This window comes from Hippopotamus amphibius, chromosome 1 (genome assembly GCF_030028045.1).
Source record: "Hippopotamus amphibius kiboko isolate mHipAmp2 chromosome 1, mHipAmp2.hap2, whole genome shotgun sequence".
NCBI lineage: Eukaryota > Metazoa > Chordata > Mammalia > Artiodactyla > Hippopotamidae > Hippopotamus > Hippopotamus amphibius.
Genome location: NC_080186.1, coordinates 18,363,740 through 18,384,211, shown reverse-complemented (window position 1 = coordinate 18,384,211; position 20,472 = coordinate 18,363,740). Strand labels below are relative to the sequence as shown.

At 44.9% G+C, this 20,472-nt stretch overlaps 1 protein-coding gene and 1 long non-coding RNA gene across 2 annotated transcripts in view; one reads left to right on the top strand and one right to left on the bottom strand.

Annotated features, from left to right (window-relative positions):
* Positions 1 to 19,662, top strand: part of LOC130831499 (uncharacterized) — a 29,627-nt gene extending 9,965 nt beyond the window's left edge. The window contains exons 3-4 of the long non-coding RNA XR_009048064.1: positions 17,828 to 17,925; positions 19,586 to 19,662. This is a non-coding gene — a long non-coding RNA (uncharacterized LOC130831499). The remainder of the gene's footprint in view (positions 1 to 17,827; positions 17,926 to 19,585) is intronic.
* On the bottom strand, positions 784 to 13,664 carry ELOA (elongin A). Its single transcript, XM_057699698.1, has 11 exons — positions 13,527 to 13,664; positions 8,912 to 8,968; positions 8,023 to 8,129; positions 6,268 to 7,456; positions 5,789 to 5,903; positions 4,885 to 5,040; positions 4,688 to 4,785; positions 3,334 to 3,514; positions 2,914 to 3,025; positions 2,155 to 2,330; positions 784 to 1,181 (listed from the first exon to the last, which is right to left on the bottom strand). Exons 1-11 carry the CDS (start codon positions 13,599 to 13,601, stop codon positions 1,120 to 1,122), a joined length of 2,328 nt encoding a protein of 775 aa, XP_057555681.1. The 5' UTR covers positions 13,602 to 13,664; the 3' UTR covers positions 784 to 1,119.
* Positions 19,663 to 20,472: the final 810 nt, after the last annotated feature.

Sequence of the window (20,472 nt, the reverse complement as noted above, 5' to 3'; positions counted from 1 at the left end):
GAGAGTTTCAAGCTGCAAAGTTTTCTACAAAACATAGCAAATCATTGTGCTCTTTCAATCACATGAGCTTACCTCTTAAAGAAAGGCAAAAACAAAACCAATTTCCAACACAGCATTACCTTTTAAAACCATTCACTTCTAGTAGCAATTCACAGGGAATAAGAGATTAAAGTGCTGGCTTTTAAAACTCTAAAGTTGCATTTGGGGGCCTGCAAAAAGCCCTGCCATGTGTTTGTGTTTTGCCCCCATGCCAGTGGGGAGAAGGAAAAATAGAGGAGGAAAAAAAAGCCTCAAGTTTTGAATTAGAAACTGGAAATTGTAAAAATACTGGGGTTCTGTGCCCTCTAGTGAGCCTCAAAAATAGTGGGACCTTGCAAAAAGGAAGGGGGGAAAAGACTGGAGAACGTCCCTTAATAAATACTATTTAATGAGTAGGAAAGAGATACACCTGCACAGGACCTCAAAGCAACATTGAGAAGGGTCTCAGAGTTGGGGGTGGGGAGGGAGGGTCCGACCTGAACACTTCCTGTCTCCAAGCTGGCGGTACCCCTCCAGGACAGGCAGCCCAGGACCCACTCCTCGCCCTATGTGCAGCACACACCACACAGGCTCTGGGGCCACCCAGTCCTCTCTCTGGACCAAAGTCCACTCAGGAGAGATGAACTGGGAGAGGGGAAAGGCTTTCACTAGGCTTTTGTCTAACAAAGGACCCTAAAAATAAAAGGCTAAGTGTGTGCTAGAGGACCAGAAAAAAACAAAACAAAACCCAAAAAAACCTGGGGGTAATATAAATACAATCTGAGGGCAATATTTATTAATTAAAACTATGTCTTATAGTTTACAAAGAAGCTAATTAACAACAAAGGTACAGTTGACCTTAAGATCCTCAGCGAGAGTGAGGCCTCACGTCTTCTCCAGAACTCTGAAGCGCCTGCCAGGTGGGGAGGCAGCGGCCGCGGACACAGGCACAGGCACCACGCCTGCTGACTGTGCAGGAATCGGAGACCAAAAGTTTCCATGAGGTGAAAGATTCTGGGCTCCCCTGGAGGTTCTATCCCCCAACCCCCACTGTCCTTGTATTCCTCCCCCCAAATTTCATTTCCAAGGTCAGCCCTCAGTTTATCGTCGGGAGAATCTGTTCTTGAAAGCTTTAATCGTCTTGGCCATCATTGGGGCAATTTCTGTAGAAAAAGAAATAAGGCAGTTGTTTCAGACCCATGGCAGTTTGGACACCGGTGATTTACAATCAAACTGAAGCCTTGTTACTCTTGGCTCTACACAGCCAGACAAACGGACACAAGTAGCAGCTATCTGCCAACACCATAGAAAAGCAGCAGCCCAAAGCTAACACTTCCCCAGCATCTGCCAGGCCCCTGACAATCACTCCTAATTCTCACAACTTCACTGAGACTCAGGTTGGACCCCGTACAGTAAGTGGCAGAACTGGAGTTCAAGCCTTGCCAGACTCTAAAGGCCATTTTGAGCCATAATTTAACTCTGCTTCACCAATATCCAAGCTGGCAAAAAGCACCCCCTCCCACACCTGCGTGTCCAGGGTAGCCACAGGACTGAGATAAGCTAAATGCAAATACTGCCTAAGAGCAACCAGCCTGCCCTCCAGACTGGTTAACCTGAGCTGAGCCCAAGTGTAAGCCAGGACTCCCGCCCTCCTGTGGGCCCTGAAGTAAGTATAGAATAACGCTTTTCTTAAGTTAGGACACCCCTGTAGAATACTGGGGATAGTCTATGGTAGTAAAGTTTATAAAATATGAAAGAGACCCAACTAGATATAAAAAAGTAAATACTTGGAAGGTGGGGTTATGAAACTTCAATAAAATCATTTAGCTGTTAATAGTTGAGAACTCCACGTTACTGCCTGGAGAAACAGGTTTTACATTTAGGTTGGAAAAAATAAAAGAAAAAAAAGAAGCAGAGTACCAAAATGCATATTCACTGTGATCATAATTTAAGCAATACACAAGATAAGCGATATGAACAAAGCAGGGAAAAGGAGGCCCTGACATTTAGACCAGCTGTGTGCAAGGCATCACATATGCTACATCTAACACACAAAGTGTGATGCAGCAGTAATGACATTAGAGGTGTTCAAATACTAGTTCTAAAATATCTAAGCAAGAGCTCCGCGTTACTTACTCTTCACAGTCGGTTTCCTAGGATCATAGGAAACAGTGCTGCTGACCACAGGTGCCGAGTGGGCACTGCTGGTACTCGGGCCGTCATAGGCTGGCTCCTCAGGGCTGGCGTTAAAGCTGTTGCTGCTGCCACTGCTGAAGCGGCTGCTTCCTGCGGGGTACGGCACTGGCTTGATCCTGGGACACAGAGCAAAACTGCTAGTCAAGAGCAGGAGAAATCTGCCCTCGGCACCAACAGCCTGAAGCTGGCTGGTCTGAGGACTCAGTTCTGTGGCTTTGACCAGTAGGCCTAGTATCCTACATTCTGGTGATGGCTCGAAAGTGACAGTGGTAGACCTTCAGAATGAATGATGATCTCCACTAACTTTTCACTGTTTAGGTGTAAATCTGTATTTTGAAAATGCTAACGTACTTAAATAATTTAGTCATCACAGTAAATAGTTTTTGTTTAAATGGGGAAAGGGAAAGCATTAGGGAATGTGTCCAGAAGCCAGGCTCTGTTCTCCATTTAATCTTGACACCCCCCCACCCCGTGAGGCAGGAATCATTATCTGGCCCACAGTGCAGTCAAGGAAGCTGAGGCTCAGGGAGGTCAAGTGCCCAGCTGGTCAAGGTCAGCCTCCAGAACCCACTGCACTGCCATGCTTTCAACCCCAAAATGAATTGCTTCCTGTCCCTGGGCTGCCTATCAGTGCTGAAAGACAAGCTCTTGGGCTCTCTCCCTGAGCAGGTGGAAACCATAGAGGAGCAGAGAGCGTACCTGATTTTCTCGGGCACAGCTGCTCCTCCTGTTCCAAATTTCTCCTGCCTCCTTCGAACATCGCGAGGTGGCTTGGCCACAGAGTTGACAAAGGCCATTTTCGCTTGTCGGCCTGTGGAGAAATAGAGATTAACACCTGCCTTCTTGAGCTGAGATGCTACTGTTATGTTAATAATCTATGCCATTAAGAGATAAAGGCTTTTCAAGTGCCTCCAAAGGTAGGGGATTATCAACTCTGGAAACCCCCTCTGTAGGGCAGCACAAGTAGTGGCAGAAGAAACACCTTGCTCCTTGCCCCCTTCTAGAAATGCAGAAGAGATTTAGGGGCCAGAGGTTCCACCTTAGCTAAGCCCACCACAGCCTTGCTGTTGACCAGAGCACAGGGCTCGCTGTTCTGCCAGACCCATCCCGCCCCCTCACCTTTGGGTTTGTTGGCATGCGCAGATCGGATATTCTTCGTGAGGACTCGCAGCCGCTGCTCTCGGGCATCCTGAAGCCGCAGGTACATCTCCCGCCACGACTCATACTCTTCTGGCCTTTCATCCTTAAAGTCTCGGTGACAATGAACTTTCCATAATTGATCTGTTTCTTCAATTAATACCTAAAATCAGAATCAGGACATCATCTACATGCAAGCATTCTTACACATCTTTTTTCCATTCTTAATCACCCAGGGGTGACCAGTTTCCTAATGATATTTTTGTTCTCTTGGTAGAAGTAGTAGTATACTAAAAGATCACAGTTCTAGGGGAAAAAAAAAATCACTGAATTAAAAAAAAAAAGTTAAGTGTGAGGCATTGGGACTTCCCTGGTGGCACAGTGGTTAAGAATCTGCTTGCCAATGCAGAGGACACAGGTTCGATCCCTGGTCCTGGTATGATCCCATGCCACGGAGCAACTAAGCCCACGCACCACAACTACTGAGCCTACACGCCACAACTACTGAAGTGCACGCACCTACAGCCCGTGTTCCACAACAAGAGAAGCCACCACAATGAGAAGCCCACGCACCACAACAAAGAGTAGCCCCTGCTTGCCACAACTAGAGAGAAAGCCCTGTGCAGCAACAAAGACCCAACACAGTCAAAAACACAACAACAAAAAAAGTTAAGTGTGAGGCACTATACTAGCTGCTAGCTGCTTTTGGGGGTTGTGGGCTAGGAGAGAAGGAAACATAAAAATTAGTTTAAGATCAGTCTTTTTCTTTAGAAAAATCAGTGCAGGGTAGGAACTGGGATGAAGTCAAATCCAGGCATTTCCCCATCATTACAGTGAACCGCAATGGCCAGGGGCCACCTAAGAAGGATATGTCATAGATCCTTTGAATCAGAGACAGCTAATGCAATCACATGAGCATCTCCAGCATCAGGAGGATTTGGGGATAGATCTGTTTGTCTCTAGGAGACACCCAGCCAATCTTATGTTCAGACACCTGAGTGTCAATACATAGCTCTGTCCCTCCCCTGGATCCCAAGGGCTATGCTGCCAGAATTCTCCCTTGACCTCTGTAACTAGGCAGGCTCAAGGGAGGTGTGGGGAATGGTCCCCCTCTCCCCCCTCCCACCTTTCAATCCCACCTTGATTCTAGCCCAAGAAGCCTACTTAAGATGCCAGGAACAGGTGCTAAAAACCTGCTATTTAAACGCCCATAGGCAAATCCAGAACAGTGATCCGACCACCGCATGCCCATCGCTATGGCAGACTCAGAGACAAAGCTAATTCTGGAGACACAAGCCAGCACACTGCCCACTTCCCATCCAAACAGGATACTCACGTGATTGTACTCCTCTATGCGATACAACTGATCAGGTGTACACCTCTCCAGAACAGGTTCAAGAACAGAATAAGGGACACCTCCCACTTCAAAGATTGCTGCAGAGAATCAGAGGAAAAGCACTGAGTAGCAGCCAAGTCACCCAGTGTCCCAGTGCCACAACGTGCTTAAGAGCAAAAGAGAAGCATGTGACTTACAGTCAATGTTGTTTTTAAGCACCCGGATGCACTGCTCGTGCAAGGTCATCATTTTGGGGAGATAGGCACACTTGGAACCAGAATAGACCTGCATCTTAGAATTCATTCTTCGTCCGGTGAATCCAGCTTCATCCTCTTCCTGGGGTGAGGAGACTGCTGTAGGGCAAGAAAAATAGGAGTGTAAGTTGTAAAAGGCACTAAGCTATATAGTGAAAACTCTCCTTCCACCCCATTCCTCAGTCTCCCCAGTTTCTTTTCTCAAAGGCAACCAATGTTACCAGTTTCTTGTGTCCTTCCAGAAAGTCTATGTAAAAACAAGCTAATACTTACTTTATTCCTTTTTAACCAATCAATAACATACTATAATCATTTTGTCATTTACCACATTTTAGAAATCACGTCAGTACAGATTCCCCCCCCCCCTTTTTTTTTAAACAGCTGCATAGGACGCCGCTGTGTGGACGAACCATGACCCATCTGTTAGTCTCTTGCTAAGGGTCACCTATATAGTATCTCTTTTGCTATTAAAACTAGCCTTTTTTTTTTAAAGCCCCTGTGGAATGTACAGAATAAAAGGCTGCTAGTAACAGCATCAGCTAAGGTGTAGCAAACACTGTATGTAAAAACCCCAAGCTCAGCGCTTTACCAGCATTCCCACTTTCAATCCACCTCATAGGCAGATACCATTATTACTCCCATTTATAGAATACAAAACTGAAGTCCAAGGAAATTACCACCCAAGTTCACATAACTTGTAGCAGAAGCCAGAGCTCGGATTCAAAGCCAGGCCATCAAACTCCAGAACCTGCGCTCTTAGGAAATGCAACAAAATCTGATGACAGATCATGAATGAATTTTTTAAAATCATTTTTCCCTTAAAAAAAAAAAAGACAAAAAAAATTACCTTTTCGCTTTGGTTGGAAGGAGGATATCAGTTCAAGGGAAGGAAGTGGACGGTAATTGGCCTGTATCACAGGTAATGGAAGGTCTGGTAACACGGGCAACACATCGCTGGGGACCTGCAGAGAAGAGACCAGTGACTGGAGAGCCCCTTTCCACAAGCACAGCTCTTTCCCACAGTCGATGCCAGCAGTGTTGACGTGGCAGATAACTTCACAGGCAGATCTGGCCTGGAGCAGGGGCCTTGCCTCAGCCCACCTAAGTCAGTGGTTACACAGAGATGGGCCCAGCACAACGGGATGCCTCAGAACATACTTTTCTTGGGTTCTACTGACCCTGGTGGCCAGAGAGGCTGGGAGGCAATTACTTCACACTGAAATTCAACAGGCCATGGAAAAGCCAGCCAAGCAAAACAGTGATGGGGTCATCCTGGGGACTCCAGAGGCCCAGGTGCTCTGGCTGGGAAGGGGCTGCAGGGGTTACCTTTTTCAGCTTGGCCGAATCGGCTCCAGCTGGCAGAAGCTTCTCTGACTTCTTTTCGTTCACCTTAGGTAATTTCTGAACTGAGTCCAAGTTTTTACTAGTGCTTTTTGAATCATTTTTTTTAAGTCCTTTTCCTCCCAGAGTCGTGGCTGAAGTTTTCACAATCTTTTTCTTTTTCTTCCGGGGCTGGTCATAGCTGAGGTATGACTCAAACGACATGGTGGGCTGCTCAAATTCATCATCCACATCTGCCTCCTCGCCTTGAGGGAAGGAGCCCACTGACTTCCTGTCTGAATGAGAAGATTTTACTTTCCCTTCTTGAGTCTTTAGGTTGTTAGAAACCTTCTCTTTCGCCTTGGGCAACAGGTCTCCTGCCCCCTTGCCTATGTCTAAGCTTTCTAGACTCTGCTTGTTTTTGTCTGATTTGGTTTTCTCTGGGTCTCTATATTTTGGCTTTTTAAGGTGGTTGTCTGAAGCCACCTCCAAGGGGGGTAAAACCTTGGTGCTGCCCTCTTTTTCCTTCTCTTTCTTGACACCACTAGAAGGCGGTTTCTCCTTTGTACTGTCCCCCGAGGGTGGCCTCCGCCGGTTTTCCTCTTTGGAGAGGGCCTTGTGTGATTTTTCTCTGCTCAAAGAAGACTTCTCATCTCCTTTGGCATCCACTGGACGTTTTTCTTTATGGGAAGATCTGTGCTCCTTGCTCTGACTCACAACCTCTTTCCCCTGGGGTTCACCCAGGTGTCGTTCTTGACTAACCCCCAGTCTGTCCTGAAAGGCATTACTGTGGCCTTTGCCAGGCTTCTGGTGTGGAACATAGGGCTCGTGGTCCTCCTCCAGGGATCTGTAATGGTCCACAGACATCTGATGAGGGCTGGGAGATGACAGAGGGGACTGAACATGGCCGTAATCGGAAGATTCGTGGTCTGAAGAGTAAACTGGAGAAACTCTGTGGTACCTCCTTCTCTCGTCTCTCCTCTCATGACTGTGAGATACTTTGTGAGGCCGCTCAAGCTCTGAGAGTTTTCTGTGTTTTTTCTGTCTATTATCAGGACTATACGACTGGCTACCGGAGGCTTTCCAGGTTTCTGGGTAGTCCCCCTCCACCTCCTCCTCCTCCTCCTTAATGGCATCCCTGGGGCGCTTTCGAGAATTGCTCTTCTCAAGGTCCTGTTCATCAGGCTCAGTATTTCTAAAATAAAAGAAAAAGCAGACAAAGCAGATATAAATCTCAGGGTAATCCTTGTTCAGAGGATAACGTCACAGAACCTGAACTCACAAAAGAGGTGAAGAGTTTACAGAGGTAGAAACAAGGTCTTGGGAAGAAGGTAAATGGGTTCTGCTCAAAGATACTCAACTAAGTTTTAAAACAGAAAACTCAAATATTCAATAAATGGAAAATGACAAGTTTAACTACAGGATACAAAGAAGATCAAATATCTTGTGGACGTGAAAGTGCTTAAAAAGCTTTTCAACCCAGGGAAATATTTAATTTGTTACATTAAAAAGGGGCTGTAATGTATATTAGTTTATTCACAACTACATAAAAATGCCTTTTAAGAGCAGGTTAGAAAGAAACATTCCAAAATGTCAACGATGTTTATCTTTGGATGGCAGAATTAAGAAATTCTTATTCTTCTATTTTTCAAATGTTTTCTAATATTCTACAGTGATGATGGATTGTTTTTTATAACTGAGGCAGAATAAATATTTTAAATAATAAGGCAGAGAAGGAATAATAAAAAAAAAATTTCTTACCGTTCCACAGGAACCAGCTTCTTCCACTGGGCCACTAGGTCCCTGGCAAAGCTTCCAACGTGTTCATGTTTTCGCAAGCTATTTACCGTTTTCCCAATCCCGGTCTCCTACAAAGTTGACAAAGGAATTGTTAGAGGGTTGTAGAACTAGGCTCAGGATTTTCTGAAGAAATAAGACCTCCTACTTTGCAACAAACCAATACTTCCAAAAACATACCTTGCAAATCTCATACAAAATTACTTTGTGTCTATGCCCCAAACCTCTAATGACACAAAGTAGCAAAGCATACCACATTCAGAAGAGGAAAATACTAAATTAAAACACTTCTAGAACTTCAACAATAATAAGAGTGATTATGGCAGGTGTTAGGCACTGAGCTAAGAGCACTGCATACAGTGTCTGAATTAATACTCATATAATAACTCTGTGAGGCAGGAACCTGCCCTACTTTACAAAGAAGCAACAACCTAAAGTCACAAACTTGGATTTGAATCCAAAACTAGATGCCAAAGCCAACGTTCTTTTAATTTTTAGAGAAAAAAAAAATTGAGATAAAATTCACCATTTTAAAGTATATAGTTCAGCGGTTTCCAGAATACTCACAGCACTACACAACCATCACCACTAATTCCAGAACATTTTCATCACCCTAAAAAGAAACCCTGTTCCTCCCAATTCCCCCCACCCCTGGCAATCACAAATCTAACTTTTTATCTATGGATTTGCCTATTCTGGACATTTCATATAAATAAAACCATACAATATGTGGCCTTGTGTCTGGTTTCTTTCACTTCTTAAGCCCATGCTCTTAATCTTACTGTACAATCTCTCTGGTTGGGAAGGGGGGGGGGATATTGTTATTGAATATTTAAAATTACACAGTTCTTACCGCAAGAATGTCTACTGTAATAGGCAAGGTGGAGAGTTTCTTCAAATATTTCAATAGCTGCAGAGAGAATAAAATAAACACTAATTTCTATAAAATCATTCACTGGAACAAATAAGAATAACATCTAATGGTTAAGTAAGTACTTACTCTGTTCTGTATTATATAGCATTAAGTATGGTTATTACCCATATTTCACAAGTGTGAAAACAGACTCAAAACAGTTAAGTTACTCGCCCCAGGATGCAAGTAGGGCAGGGTTCACTCCGGTCTGCAGCTTTAGACTGTGTGCTTTCAGCCACTACGTTACACCAAGGGGAAGTAAGACTTAGAGAAGAGAATCGAACCTATCAGCTCTAACAAAAGTAATCAACAACTATTATTCTAGCCAGTTTTGAGAGAGAATTTCTGAGAAAGGTGCCAATTTTAGGAAATTACTCATGGACCCAGCATAGAGGAAAGTGAAAAGGAGAAGAGGTCTCTACAGAAAAAGGGTATCATGTTTCCAGAAAAAGTGTGTCTGGCAGAATTGGGGTTTTTTGATGTAAGTGGGAAAGGAAGCCAAGACCAATTTCAAGTTGCTAGAATCAGAGCTTTGCCATTGCAAATGGTGAACACAAAATGTCTGGGTAGATTAGAGAAGCAATCTGGGTTTGGCCACATTTCCTTTCTGTAGTCTCTTGAACTAGATCAAAATCATGATAGCAGAGCTGTTAAGACAGAGTTCCAGAGTCAGAGACAGGCCTCAGTTTGACCCTGTAACTTCCCTGCGGGGTGATCTTGTGCAAGTCACTAACCTCCCTGAACCTCGGTGTCTTCATGTGCAAAACAGGAACTGGATCCTGTCTCTACTTCACAAGCTGTGAAGGATTCAGAGAGACAAACCATGTCTCTTGCAGTCTTTAGCATAGTGCCTGGAATGCTATACAAACTCAATATATGCTTCTTATTAATCATTTCATTCATCAACTGACCATTCTTCAAATGGCTACCCTTGATCCTCTACCAGATATTCCCCAGCCGATTTCTACTTGTTCCACTTCTACCCAAAGTCATGACTGCTATGCCATCCTCTAGGAAATGGTTATGCGTATACAAATATACTTCCCATTCGAGGAGTGCTGAAAAGTAGAAGCAGTTCAAGATAGATTAACTGTGATTATATTTAAATATCTGATGACAAGATCTGTTCTTCTTCCATGTGTAGCCCAGGCTACAATTAGTATGCTATATTGCTACCAGGTGGAGTAGCAAGTATGTTTTTCTGGTCATTCTACTTCAATAATTACTGTACCTGGTCACTAGGCAGAGCGACTGGATCACATGCGATAATCTTGTTTGACTGGGAACAAATGAGAAGCCAACTGGTAATATCTAAGGAGTTTCACCTTCATAGTTGAGTGAAAATTACCCTCCACTTCAAATTCTATCACCACCACCATCCAACTCAGGACAAAGTTTATGTGTATTTCTTGTCACCAAAGCTATGGGTGCAAAGATTAATGCCAATTCCTTTTCTTAAAGGAAAACAGAATCATTTGAAAGGTTAAATACAGGTTGTCTCCTCTAATGCCATTCCCTGGAATATCCAACTCTATAAAATGGATATTATGTTCCCCGTTTTACAGATATTGAAACTGAGCTCAGTGAGGTTAGGTAACTTGCCTAACCAAGTGAGTAGGTCAAGTGTGTTTACCACAGCATGTACTACAAAGCCTGGAGAAATATCCAACATAAAAATACTGTCCTTAGAAGATACGAAAAGAAAATGGAGCAGTAGTTCACGTGCCTCTTAGCACACTGGACACACAACAGCAGAACCCCTCCTTAGTGTTACATCGTCAGACAGTTTAGAGTCCACAGAGGAAAGAAGGTCACTCCCGGGACAGAGTCCCAGAATCTCTACAAAGGCCACATATAAGAATGTGGCCAGAAGTCACTGAAGGTGTGTTCATCTCGAAGCATAGCACTAATTGGAAGCGTAAATGCTGCCTTTCTGCTTCGTCTTGGGTTAGGAGGGGCGACTTAAAAGCAGACAAAACTAAAAGCCTCAAGATATTCAAACCAATTTAGCCCAACATAAGAGAAAAAGGTCTTCAGAGCCTCTCTATTTTGAATGAAGTTCAAAAAAGAACAAAGCATTAAGAAGGTAAAGCACTTTGGGCATCCTCTGATAGGTGGAAACTTGCTGTTATCAAACTGAGGGACCAGCTATAGAGTTTGCAAGAACTGATAAGTCATTGAGAAATGTTAAACACCTGCACAGTCCAGGCTTAGGAATCTCAGTTGTCTTTTGCGCACTACTTCAACCCAAAGAGCTAAAGATATTCATAATGTTGACCCCTTGTTCTCCACTTGCCTTCAAATTGTGTTCTTGGTAGTTTCCACCTTCAAACTGTAACACAGAACCGGTAACTCTACCAGCCATGAAAATTATTTCCACTTAAATAGTAGGAACCAAGTGACCCTGGTTTGCCTGATACCTTTTTCCCCAAGTAAGCCTGGATCATAGATGGGCTTAAAGTAGAAACAGAGTTACAGTAAACACCTATGTTTAATACCAGAAAAATCCATGAATATAGGTGTAGAATCAACCCTTTGGCTAATAATGGTTTGAAATCAAGATTTAGTTGCAAATTCAATACTGCTATATAATCATCTTGCAATTTCAGGAACAACCTGTGGGAGCTTGTTGGGTTAACAGAAGGTTGAGAAGGCCAGTGTGCCAGCTTGCAGTTTTCCCTCTGCATTAGCTCATTTGTGAGTGCCAACTATTGTGCCCTTTGCAAAAATGATCTTCATAATGCAAAGTCAGAAGTTTAGGCTGAGTTTCTATCTGAGAAGAGAAAGCCCAGATACTCACGATCACTAATAGGTCAAGTAGGATGATAAGTCAAACAAACCTTTTTTAATTTGAAATTTCATGCACATCAACTACTGGAAAAGCTATTTCAAAATTTAAATTCTAGTGGGAAAATGACTGTAGACACTACGTGATGCATTTGTTTTTAACCCAATGGAAGACCAAACTGGGGAGATGGGGACGATTTACATAATATTGCTTTAAGATTTTAAAAAATCAGTCACAAACCTACAGTGTTGGGGAAAACAAGCTAGTACTCAGAAATAATGACCATTTATTAGATGCCCACAAAGGGTTATCTGTAAAAAGAAACTTGTAAATATGCCTGTCCACTAGGTACTGAAGCCATTATAGAAAATACAATACAAAACAAGTGAAAGCATTTCAGTTTTCACAGACTTAAAGCTAAAACATCATCCTGAAAAAGTGGATCTTTGAGCTAGATATGCGTGAGAAGAGTTAAAAAGTGGACTGATAGTGATGCTGTGCGCAGCCTTTAGAAACCGAGGGGGAAAAAACCTCACCTATGACAGGCTAAGAACAAGGTGAAGAGAAAGAGGCCCTTCAAGAAAAATTGTAAAGAGTGGTGATTAACATTTACTGAGCACTTCAGCCTTTTGGTTCTGTCCTGGGAAGAAGCAGGTGAGGAAAGTGACTTAGCAAGGAGCATTCTCCTGTGTCCATGGCTGGCAAATGGATTAGAACTCAAATCTCCTCACCACTTTATCTCAACTGCCTCCCTGGATCATTTCAGTGGCCTCTCCAAAAGCCACTCTGGGGTTCAGAGATCCAACTCTTAGGGACTGTACACTCTAGCTATAATGCTGACGGACAATGTCAAACACCTTGAGTGTTTTCATCACTGTATTTCAATTAAGGGGAAAAAAAAAACCAACATCCACCGGACACTCTCCCAGACACCGAGACGCTGGATGGAAGAAAAGTCGGGGAGAGAGAAAAATGCGTTTAACTTAAGGGGGGAAAAAAAACCAGCTGAGTACAATTAAAAATGGTTGCCCATAACTCGCAGCAGCCAGAAACGGTAGCTCTTACCTTTCTATCAAGACCAGAAGGAAATCTAGCTGCAACTTCTAACCCTTTGTTTTCTCCTTCCAACTACAACCTAAGTTTTTAGTTAGGTGACGTGAGGTTTATTTTGTTTTGAAAGCGATTTACCGAGAAAGCGAAAAAAGGTCCACGTTCTAATCATAAAGCCGGAAAAAGCAGTAAAAACGTCTTAAAGACGCAGGACCACACACCGAGCCTACACGCCATCCAGCACAGGCGCACCCACCTCCGTCTCCCAACAAACATCAAAAGACGCCAAGAAAGCAGAAACATCTCGCAAGCGAGGTACGGAGCGGGCAGGAGTGAACTCCGGGCGAGCTCTCCGGACAGGAAACAGCTGGCCCGGGACGCCGGGGGAGGGCTCCGGGAGCCCCGCCGGCACGCGGTATCCGCACCGAGCGCGCCCTGCCCGCCCGGAGCCCGCGGGCGCCCGGCCCGGCCCGGGAGGCAGGGAGGTCGGGCCCGCCGAGGCGCGCCGCCCGCCGTGCGGGGTCCCCCCGCGGGGGCAGCGAGCGGCCAAGGGCCACTAACCTCCCGACCGCAGGCCGCAGACCGGCGGGGCCGCGCTCCGGGTCCGAGCGCCCACGGCCCCGGCGGCCCGGGAAGGAGCCGCGCCCGGGCCCGCGACCGTTACGGGGCCGCGCCGCGCCCGACGCCAGCCCCGCTCCGCGCTGCCCGCTCGCTCACCTTCTTCGGGTCCGGGTTGGCGGCCAGGCGCGCCTGCAGCTTCTCCACAACTTGGAGCGCCGACTCCGCCGCCATCGCTGTCACTGGCGCGGCCTCCTCGCCGGAACTGGGCTCGCGTCGCGTCCTCGGGCTGCAGCTCCGCCCTCCGTGCATCCCCGGCGGAGACGGAAGCACGACCGGTCCCTTCCGGGCCTCGGTGGAGGGGGTGGGGGGGATGGCGGGGCGCGGGGGGGCCGACCGGCTGCAGGCCCCGCCCCCACGGCCAGGGGGTCCGGTCCTCGGCGCGCACCCCGCACCGCGCGCGCCGGGAGCTTGGGCCGCTTGGGCCGGGCGCGCCGGCTCCACGCTGGTCGGCCCCGCTTCTGATCCTCGGTGTGCGGAGCCAAGGCCTGGAAGACCACTCTGGTGTCCAGCCCAGGCAGAATGAGACCACAGCGCCGGACCCTGCCTTTATAAATCCCAGTCCGCCCCGCTTGCGCTGTGAGCCACGCCCTGAATAACACCTGTGTGTGGTTCCAGGGTGGGTTTGCGGCTCAGGAAATCAGCAGGGATTTAAGCTAGTGACCACCCTTGACTGGGCGCACTAAGCCCAGTGGCTGACTAGCTTAATTTCACTCTCAGTACAACCCAATGAAATGAGTTGTATAATCCGATTCCACAGACGAGGAAACTGAAGCTCAGGAAGACTAAATTAACTTGCATGTGGTCACGTAGCAAGAAAGAATTGAAGCTGGAATTTGAAGTTAAGCAGTCTACGTCCACTGTGAACGCACATCTCTGAATAGGTCAAGGATTTGAGGCCGAGAGGGAAAGGGAGTTGTCAAAAATCAAACAATTTAGCTACAAGAGGTAATAGCTCGGGTCTCACTTCCCCTCAACACAGTGTCTGGTACAGAGGTACCAAATAAATACTTCTTGAATGAATGAATGAAGAATGAATGGCTGTTTCCTCTAAATCAGTAGGGCCTGAATCAGATCAGCCTAAGACACTATCCTTGAGGGCCATTACCCTCATCCTGGAAGCACTAAATTTTACTATTAATAAACTATTATTACTACTACTACTAAAAAAAGCTACTAAACAGTTGAAAAGTGGTTTAAAATACCAGCATTGATTACATCTTGTTTGATTAGATCATATCGGATTACACACTGATCTGGTCACCATCAGCAATCTGGCAGTGTACTGAGCCTGACCTCTCACCCAATGTGGGAAAGCCCCGGGGCTCTTCAGGTCTTTGCTCTGGGAAAAGTAAAAGAAACAATATAACATTTTTCTTCAAATGAGCTTTCATTCACTCACTAAATTCAGAAGCCCTCCCTACTGTGTTCCCACCCCTTTGCTTGGTGCCCTTTCCTCCATAACTAACCCTTTTCAGGGTGTAAATTGTCAATGTGTTCTTCTGTCTTGTCACTGGGCTGTTTGTTTATCAAGTGCAGTGACTGACCTGTCCAACTTTATTTTATTTTTTGGCCACGCTGCACAGTTTGTGGCATCTTAGTTCCCGGACCAGGGATTGAACCCAGGCCCCCGACAGTGAAAGCAGCGAGTCTTCAACCACTGGACTGCCAGGGAATTCCCTGACTTGTCCAACTTTAAATCTCTGTTGCCCAGCACAATCCAGGCCATATAATCAGCACTGGATAAAAAGTCCATGAAGATGAGTAATCACCCATTTGGTGCTCTAAGATTCAATCATGGAGTGCAATGGAAAATGCACCAAACTGGTGTGAGGAGACTGAGATTCTAGTCCCGGCCCTAGAACCTCCCTCTCCTTAACAACAAATGCTTTTACATTCACATTTTAAATGCCTTCCATTTTGAAAGTGTAGCATCGGTGTAATGGAAAAAATGGGCCCATTCTTGAAGTAGAATTGCTGACTAACTGACCTGGCATACACTTAGGACACACGGAACATTTTGTGCATGTTACCCGAGGAGATTTCAATAACCAGAATGAAAAGAAACAATGCATGCTGCTGGGGGGTACTGGAAAGAGCTCACCCCATCCCTCTACCCCATCTGTGACAGCCTGAGGCAGGGTTACCTGCAAAGTAAAGAACTCTTACACTTGAATATTTGTCTACTTCCAAGATCAGCTAATTATGTCTTATGTGTCATTCTGATTAAAAAGAAAGTTTTAAACCAATTCTACAAATGATACTCTGTGTATGTTCGCTGGGGGATTACCATCTAATTCTTGGTTTTTGCAAGGATTTTCAACAACAAAATGAGTTCCCTAAAGTCTGAGGCTGTTTTGTCCATCTTGGATTAGCAACACCCAGCACACAGGTGACATTCCATGAAGGTTTCTTGAAAAGTGAACTAATATTCCACTTAAGGCCAGCCCACAGTGTCATCTGAAAACCTGAGGGGGTTAGAGCACTATAGAGCCCCCAGTGAGAGGACTTAAAAGACCTGTCTTTTAAAACAACAAATCATGTTCAGAAGTCATGTTTAGGGCTATCCTGGGGGAGAAAGATGGGCAGGGAGGCTCTCCTCTTCTGCTATGCACACTTTTGACTTTTTGCAACAAATATGTTCTACTTTTATTTATTTATTTTTTAAAATTTATTTATTTATTTATTTTATTTATTTGCTGGCTGTGTTGGGTCTTCATTGCTGCACACGGACTTTCTCCAGTTGCTGCGAGCGGGGGCTACTCTTCATTGTATTGCGCAGGCTCCTCATTGTAGTGGCTTCTCTTGTTGTGGAGCACAGGCCCTAGGCGTGTGGGCTTCAATAGTTGCAGCACATGGGCTCAGTAGTTGTGGCTCACGGGCTCTAGAGCACAGGCTCAATAGTTGTGGCGCACGGGCTTAGTTGCTCCATGGCATGTGGAATCTTCCCAGGGCAGGGCTTGAACCCGTGTCCCCTGCATTGGCAGGCGGATTCTTAACCACTGCGCCACCTAGGAAGTCCGTGTTCTACTTTTATAGTGAAAACAATTTAAAGGTATTTTGATTTTGGAAAAGAGCAATCTCTGGCTGGTTGGCACTAGAGTCATTTAAAACAGTGAAAGACAAGAGGGGGAAGAAGACAAAAAAAAAAAAAAAAAACCCAACCACTTTGTCTTCAATAGCAGTAAGGGGCCCTTGCCTTTCATGGATTGGTCAAGTGGGATTCTGTGGACTGGACAGTGTGCTGGGTGAGGAATACTGGTGGACAAAGGGCTTCCCACTTGGAAGTCTCCTGGCCTGGGCTCTGCCACTCCTCTATCTAACCAAGTAGGCAGCATCTGAGGTTTGTTGGGTGGCAGATGTAAAGGACACAGGATTGGGGTTCAGTGACAACCTGAGCTCCAATGCCCACCTCTACCAATGCTGGCTGTGGTCAAGTTACTTAAACTGCTGATACTATTTCTTTACAGATTTCTTGTGAGGCTTATTAATATGTTATATTAAGTAACTAACATACAGAAGGGTTTTTTTTAAAGCACAAACTATTAGAGAAAATTCATTGCCTTGGTAAAGAGAATATATTATGTTCTGCTGTAAAGAAGAACATAAAACCCTCAATCTGCGCAGTTTTGTTCTGTACAGCTGTAGCCACTGTTCTCTTCCTCAGTGGGCTCATTTTTCTGAAATGACTGCATTCATTTTTGTTTCATATCCTTCAAACATGTTCAGTTGGTTACTTAGGGATGGCAACTTTCTGAGTTTCACAGGCTGGATTTGCCCTCTTCAAGTGTGGTAATGCAAGCAGAGATTGTCAGCTCCAGGGAATAGTGTCTGAGATTCAAAGTCCACACTTCATAGACTTGCCTTGAAGTTCAGTTAAACTTTCTACTAACTAGTTATGGGTAACACACCTAAAGGGCCTTCTGAGGCCCTTTGTCTGAAGAGGGCAGACTGAAGCATTCTATAATGCCCATGGATAGCAGTCCATAGAGAATCTGTATTTACCAAGAAAAAAAAAGCTACTATAAAAGTTAAAAAGTAACAAGGATATACTTTGATACTTTCATACTATCAATTTATATAAATTGTATCCAGGTAGTAACCTAACTACCTTCCCTTAGCTCTTTATCTTGTTTCATTTTTGTTATCTGTCACAATTTGAAACTGCCTTATTTAGCGGTTCATGTTTTTATACTCTCTTCCCAATATGTGAGCTCCATGAGGCATCACTGTGGCTAAAACTACCTAGAACATAGAAGGCACTCACTATTGACTTAGTTGAATGAAAGGTCTACCTCACAGAATTATTGGTTGGATTTAAAGAGATTACGTGTGAACATACCTGGCAAGCTATCAACCAACAATGTTATGTTAATTAATTCTCACTATCCATTTTACAGATAAGGAAGTTGATGCTTCGGAAGCTTAAGGGACACCATACCCTCTGCTCCAGAAACTGAGAGTGTGGCTGTAGTCTTCGCTAAGAATGCCCTTATATGTAAGTTGTTAGAAAAAGTGTGGGCTAAATAAAGGCAGCTTGCTTGGAACACACAGGGATGGACAGTAAAGAGAAAAGAGAGGAGGGAGGGAGCAGAAAGAGAGATTGACTGATTGGATTAAGTCTGGATCTATTAAATGTTCTATTAAATGTTCACCCCCACTATCAGCAAAGGTTTAGGAACCCTGTAAGTTTGGGTGCCCACAGATTACAAATTCTCAAAGGGGTCCATGTCTTCCTTATCTCTTTGGGAAAACAAACCAACCAACCACTGGGTTAAGTAGAGAAGATTAAGAAAGCAGCACCTCCACAGAGGTGGGAAGAGCTGCTGCTTATTGAGTGCCTTATAGGTGACCCAGCTCTTTGCTACCTTTATATGTTATTTCTCCACCTTCCAACAATCTCATGAGGCATTTTAAGGATGGAGAACTCAAGGTCCAGAGAGGTTAAGCAACCAGGTCAAACGTGGTAAATGACAAACCCAAAACGTGAACCAAGGTCTGCTCAGCTCGGAAGCCCACACTGGCTTGCACTCCATATCTGAACACCTGGGTGCTGGTCACCTCTCCTCCTTCCCTGACTCATTGCTTGACTCTGGCGAGGCCTGCTTCCTCATCTGTTAACTGAGGAGGCCTGATGTATCAAAGCAATGATAACAATAACAGCGGTGGTAACACTGCTACCAATTCTTGGTGCTTACAATGTGCCATACATCATGCTAAGCAATTTGCATTAACTATCAACTTTAACTAAAAATAATCTTGCAATATAGATATCAAATAATCTCCATTTCACAGATGGGGAAACTGAGGGTTTGTGACCTACCCAAAGTCACAGAACTTGTAAGCAGCACAGCCAGGAGTCAAAGCCAGGTTTGTCCAGCAGCAAAGCACAAGCTCTTTGACCTTAAGCTGCCTTGTTTCCCCTTGCCAGTGTGTCCAACTGACACACTTCATTCATTCATTCACTCCAGCTTTGGTGCTGGAGTGGATTGTGAAAGGGAAGGGCAGTACCAGATGAATTTGGTGAGGAAGGCAGGGGGCAGATTATGGAGGGTTTTAGAGACCATGGTAGGCAAGGGCTTTGTATTTTATTATAAAGTTTTATGGATGCCAGGCAGAGGAATGGTAAAGCCTATAAACTAATTATTTTAACACTGTAGAGAACGTGTCAAGAATTAAGGACTACAATTAATATGATACTGTGCTTTAAAACAAACTCAACAATCCCTTGTAACAGTCATCCGATCAGAGACTTTACCTAATCATCTTATATAAAGTAGTGCACACACGCACACACACCCACACACCTCTGTCACTTTATTTTTCTTTAAAGCACTTATTACCACCTGATATACAGTTGATCCTTGAAAAACACTGGAGGGTTGGGGTGCCGACACCTCTCAAAAATCCATGTATAACTTCACAGTCAGCCCTCTGTATACATGGCTCCCCACTTGGGCATTGAACCAACCTTGCATGGTTAACATGGTAGTGTGTGTGTGTGTGTGTGTGTATGAAAAAATCCATCTATAAGTGGAGCCACACATTTCACACTCATGATGTTCAAGGGTCAACTATATTGTATATAGTGTCTCTCCCTCTACCCCTAGAATATAAACTCCACATTTTTGTTCACTGCTTTATTCCTCACCACCTAGGACAGCGCCTGGCACACAGTAGGCGGTCAATAGATATTTACTGCATGAACAAATAATAAAGGTATGTTATAACCCCCTGCAAAGAACAGTCTACATTTCCTGTCTATGCTTGTTCGTCTCCTCAATCAATATGAATGTTGGTTTCTATTCTTACTTTTCAAGGTCACCAGTAAAATCCCAACTGCAACATCTGAAGGTTTTTTCACTGTGGTGGACCTCTCTGCTGTATCTGACACTGGAGATTTCTCCTCTCTGGGAAACTCCATTTGTTGGTTTCTGTGACACTTCCTCTCCTGATTAATTTAGAAAGGTTCTGACTGTTCCATTTCTGTCTCCTTCATGGTCTCCTTTCCCACTACTTCTTTCCCCTTAAATGCTATATTTCCTCTGAATTTAGTCCTGGGCCTGCTGCATTTATGATACTACACTGTCTTTGGGCATTCTCATCTATTCTCATGGCTTCTACCACCATCTAAAGGCTGGTGACTGCCAAATCTATAGGTCTAGTCCCAAACTTTAGATTGCCTGGATGGAGAGCAAAATCTATCTGGATGGACATTCCCCCTCGATGTCCCCCATGGCCCTATGGCTCAGTGGGTTCAAAATGGAACTTGCCATCTTATCCCTAAACCTCCTTTCCTCTGAGAGCTAGGAGCTGTGAGACCAAGATGATTGAAAACACCGCTGCCCCAGGACTTCCGTCTACTCTTTCACAGAGGAGGGCAAAGATCGGTTTCTAGCCTGGGAGGAAATGCAGGGAAGCACCCACACCAAAACGGCTGCCCCCACAGCTGGCCTATTAGAGGCTCATACCCTCAGCCCCAAGTACTGCCTGTGCCCAGCAGTTCTGCTCCGAACCCTCACCCTGGCTGTTTGTTGGGCATCTC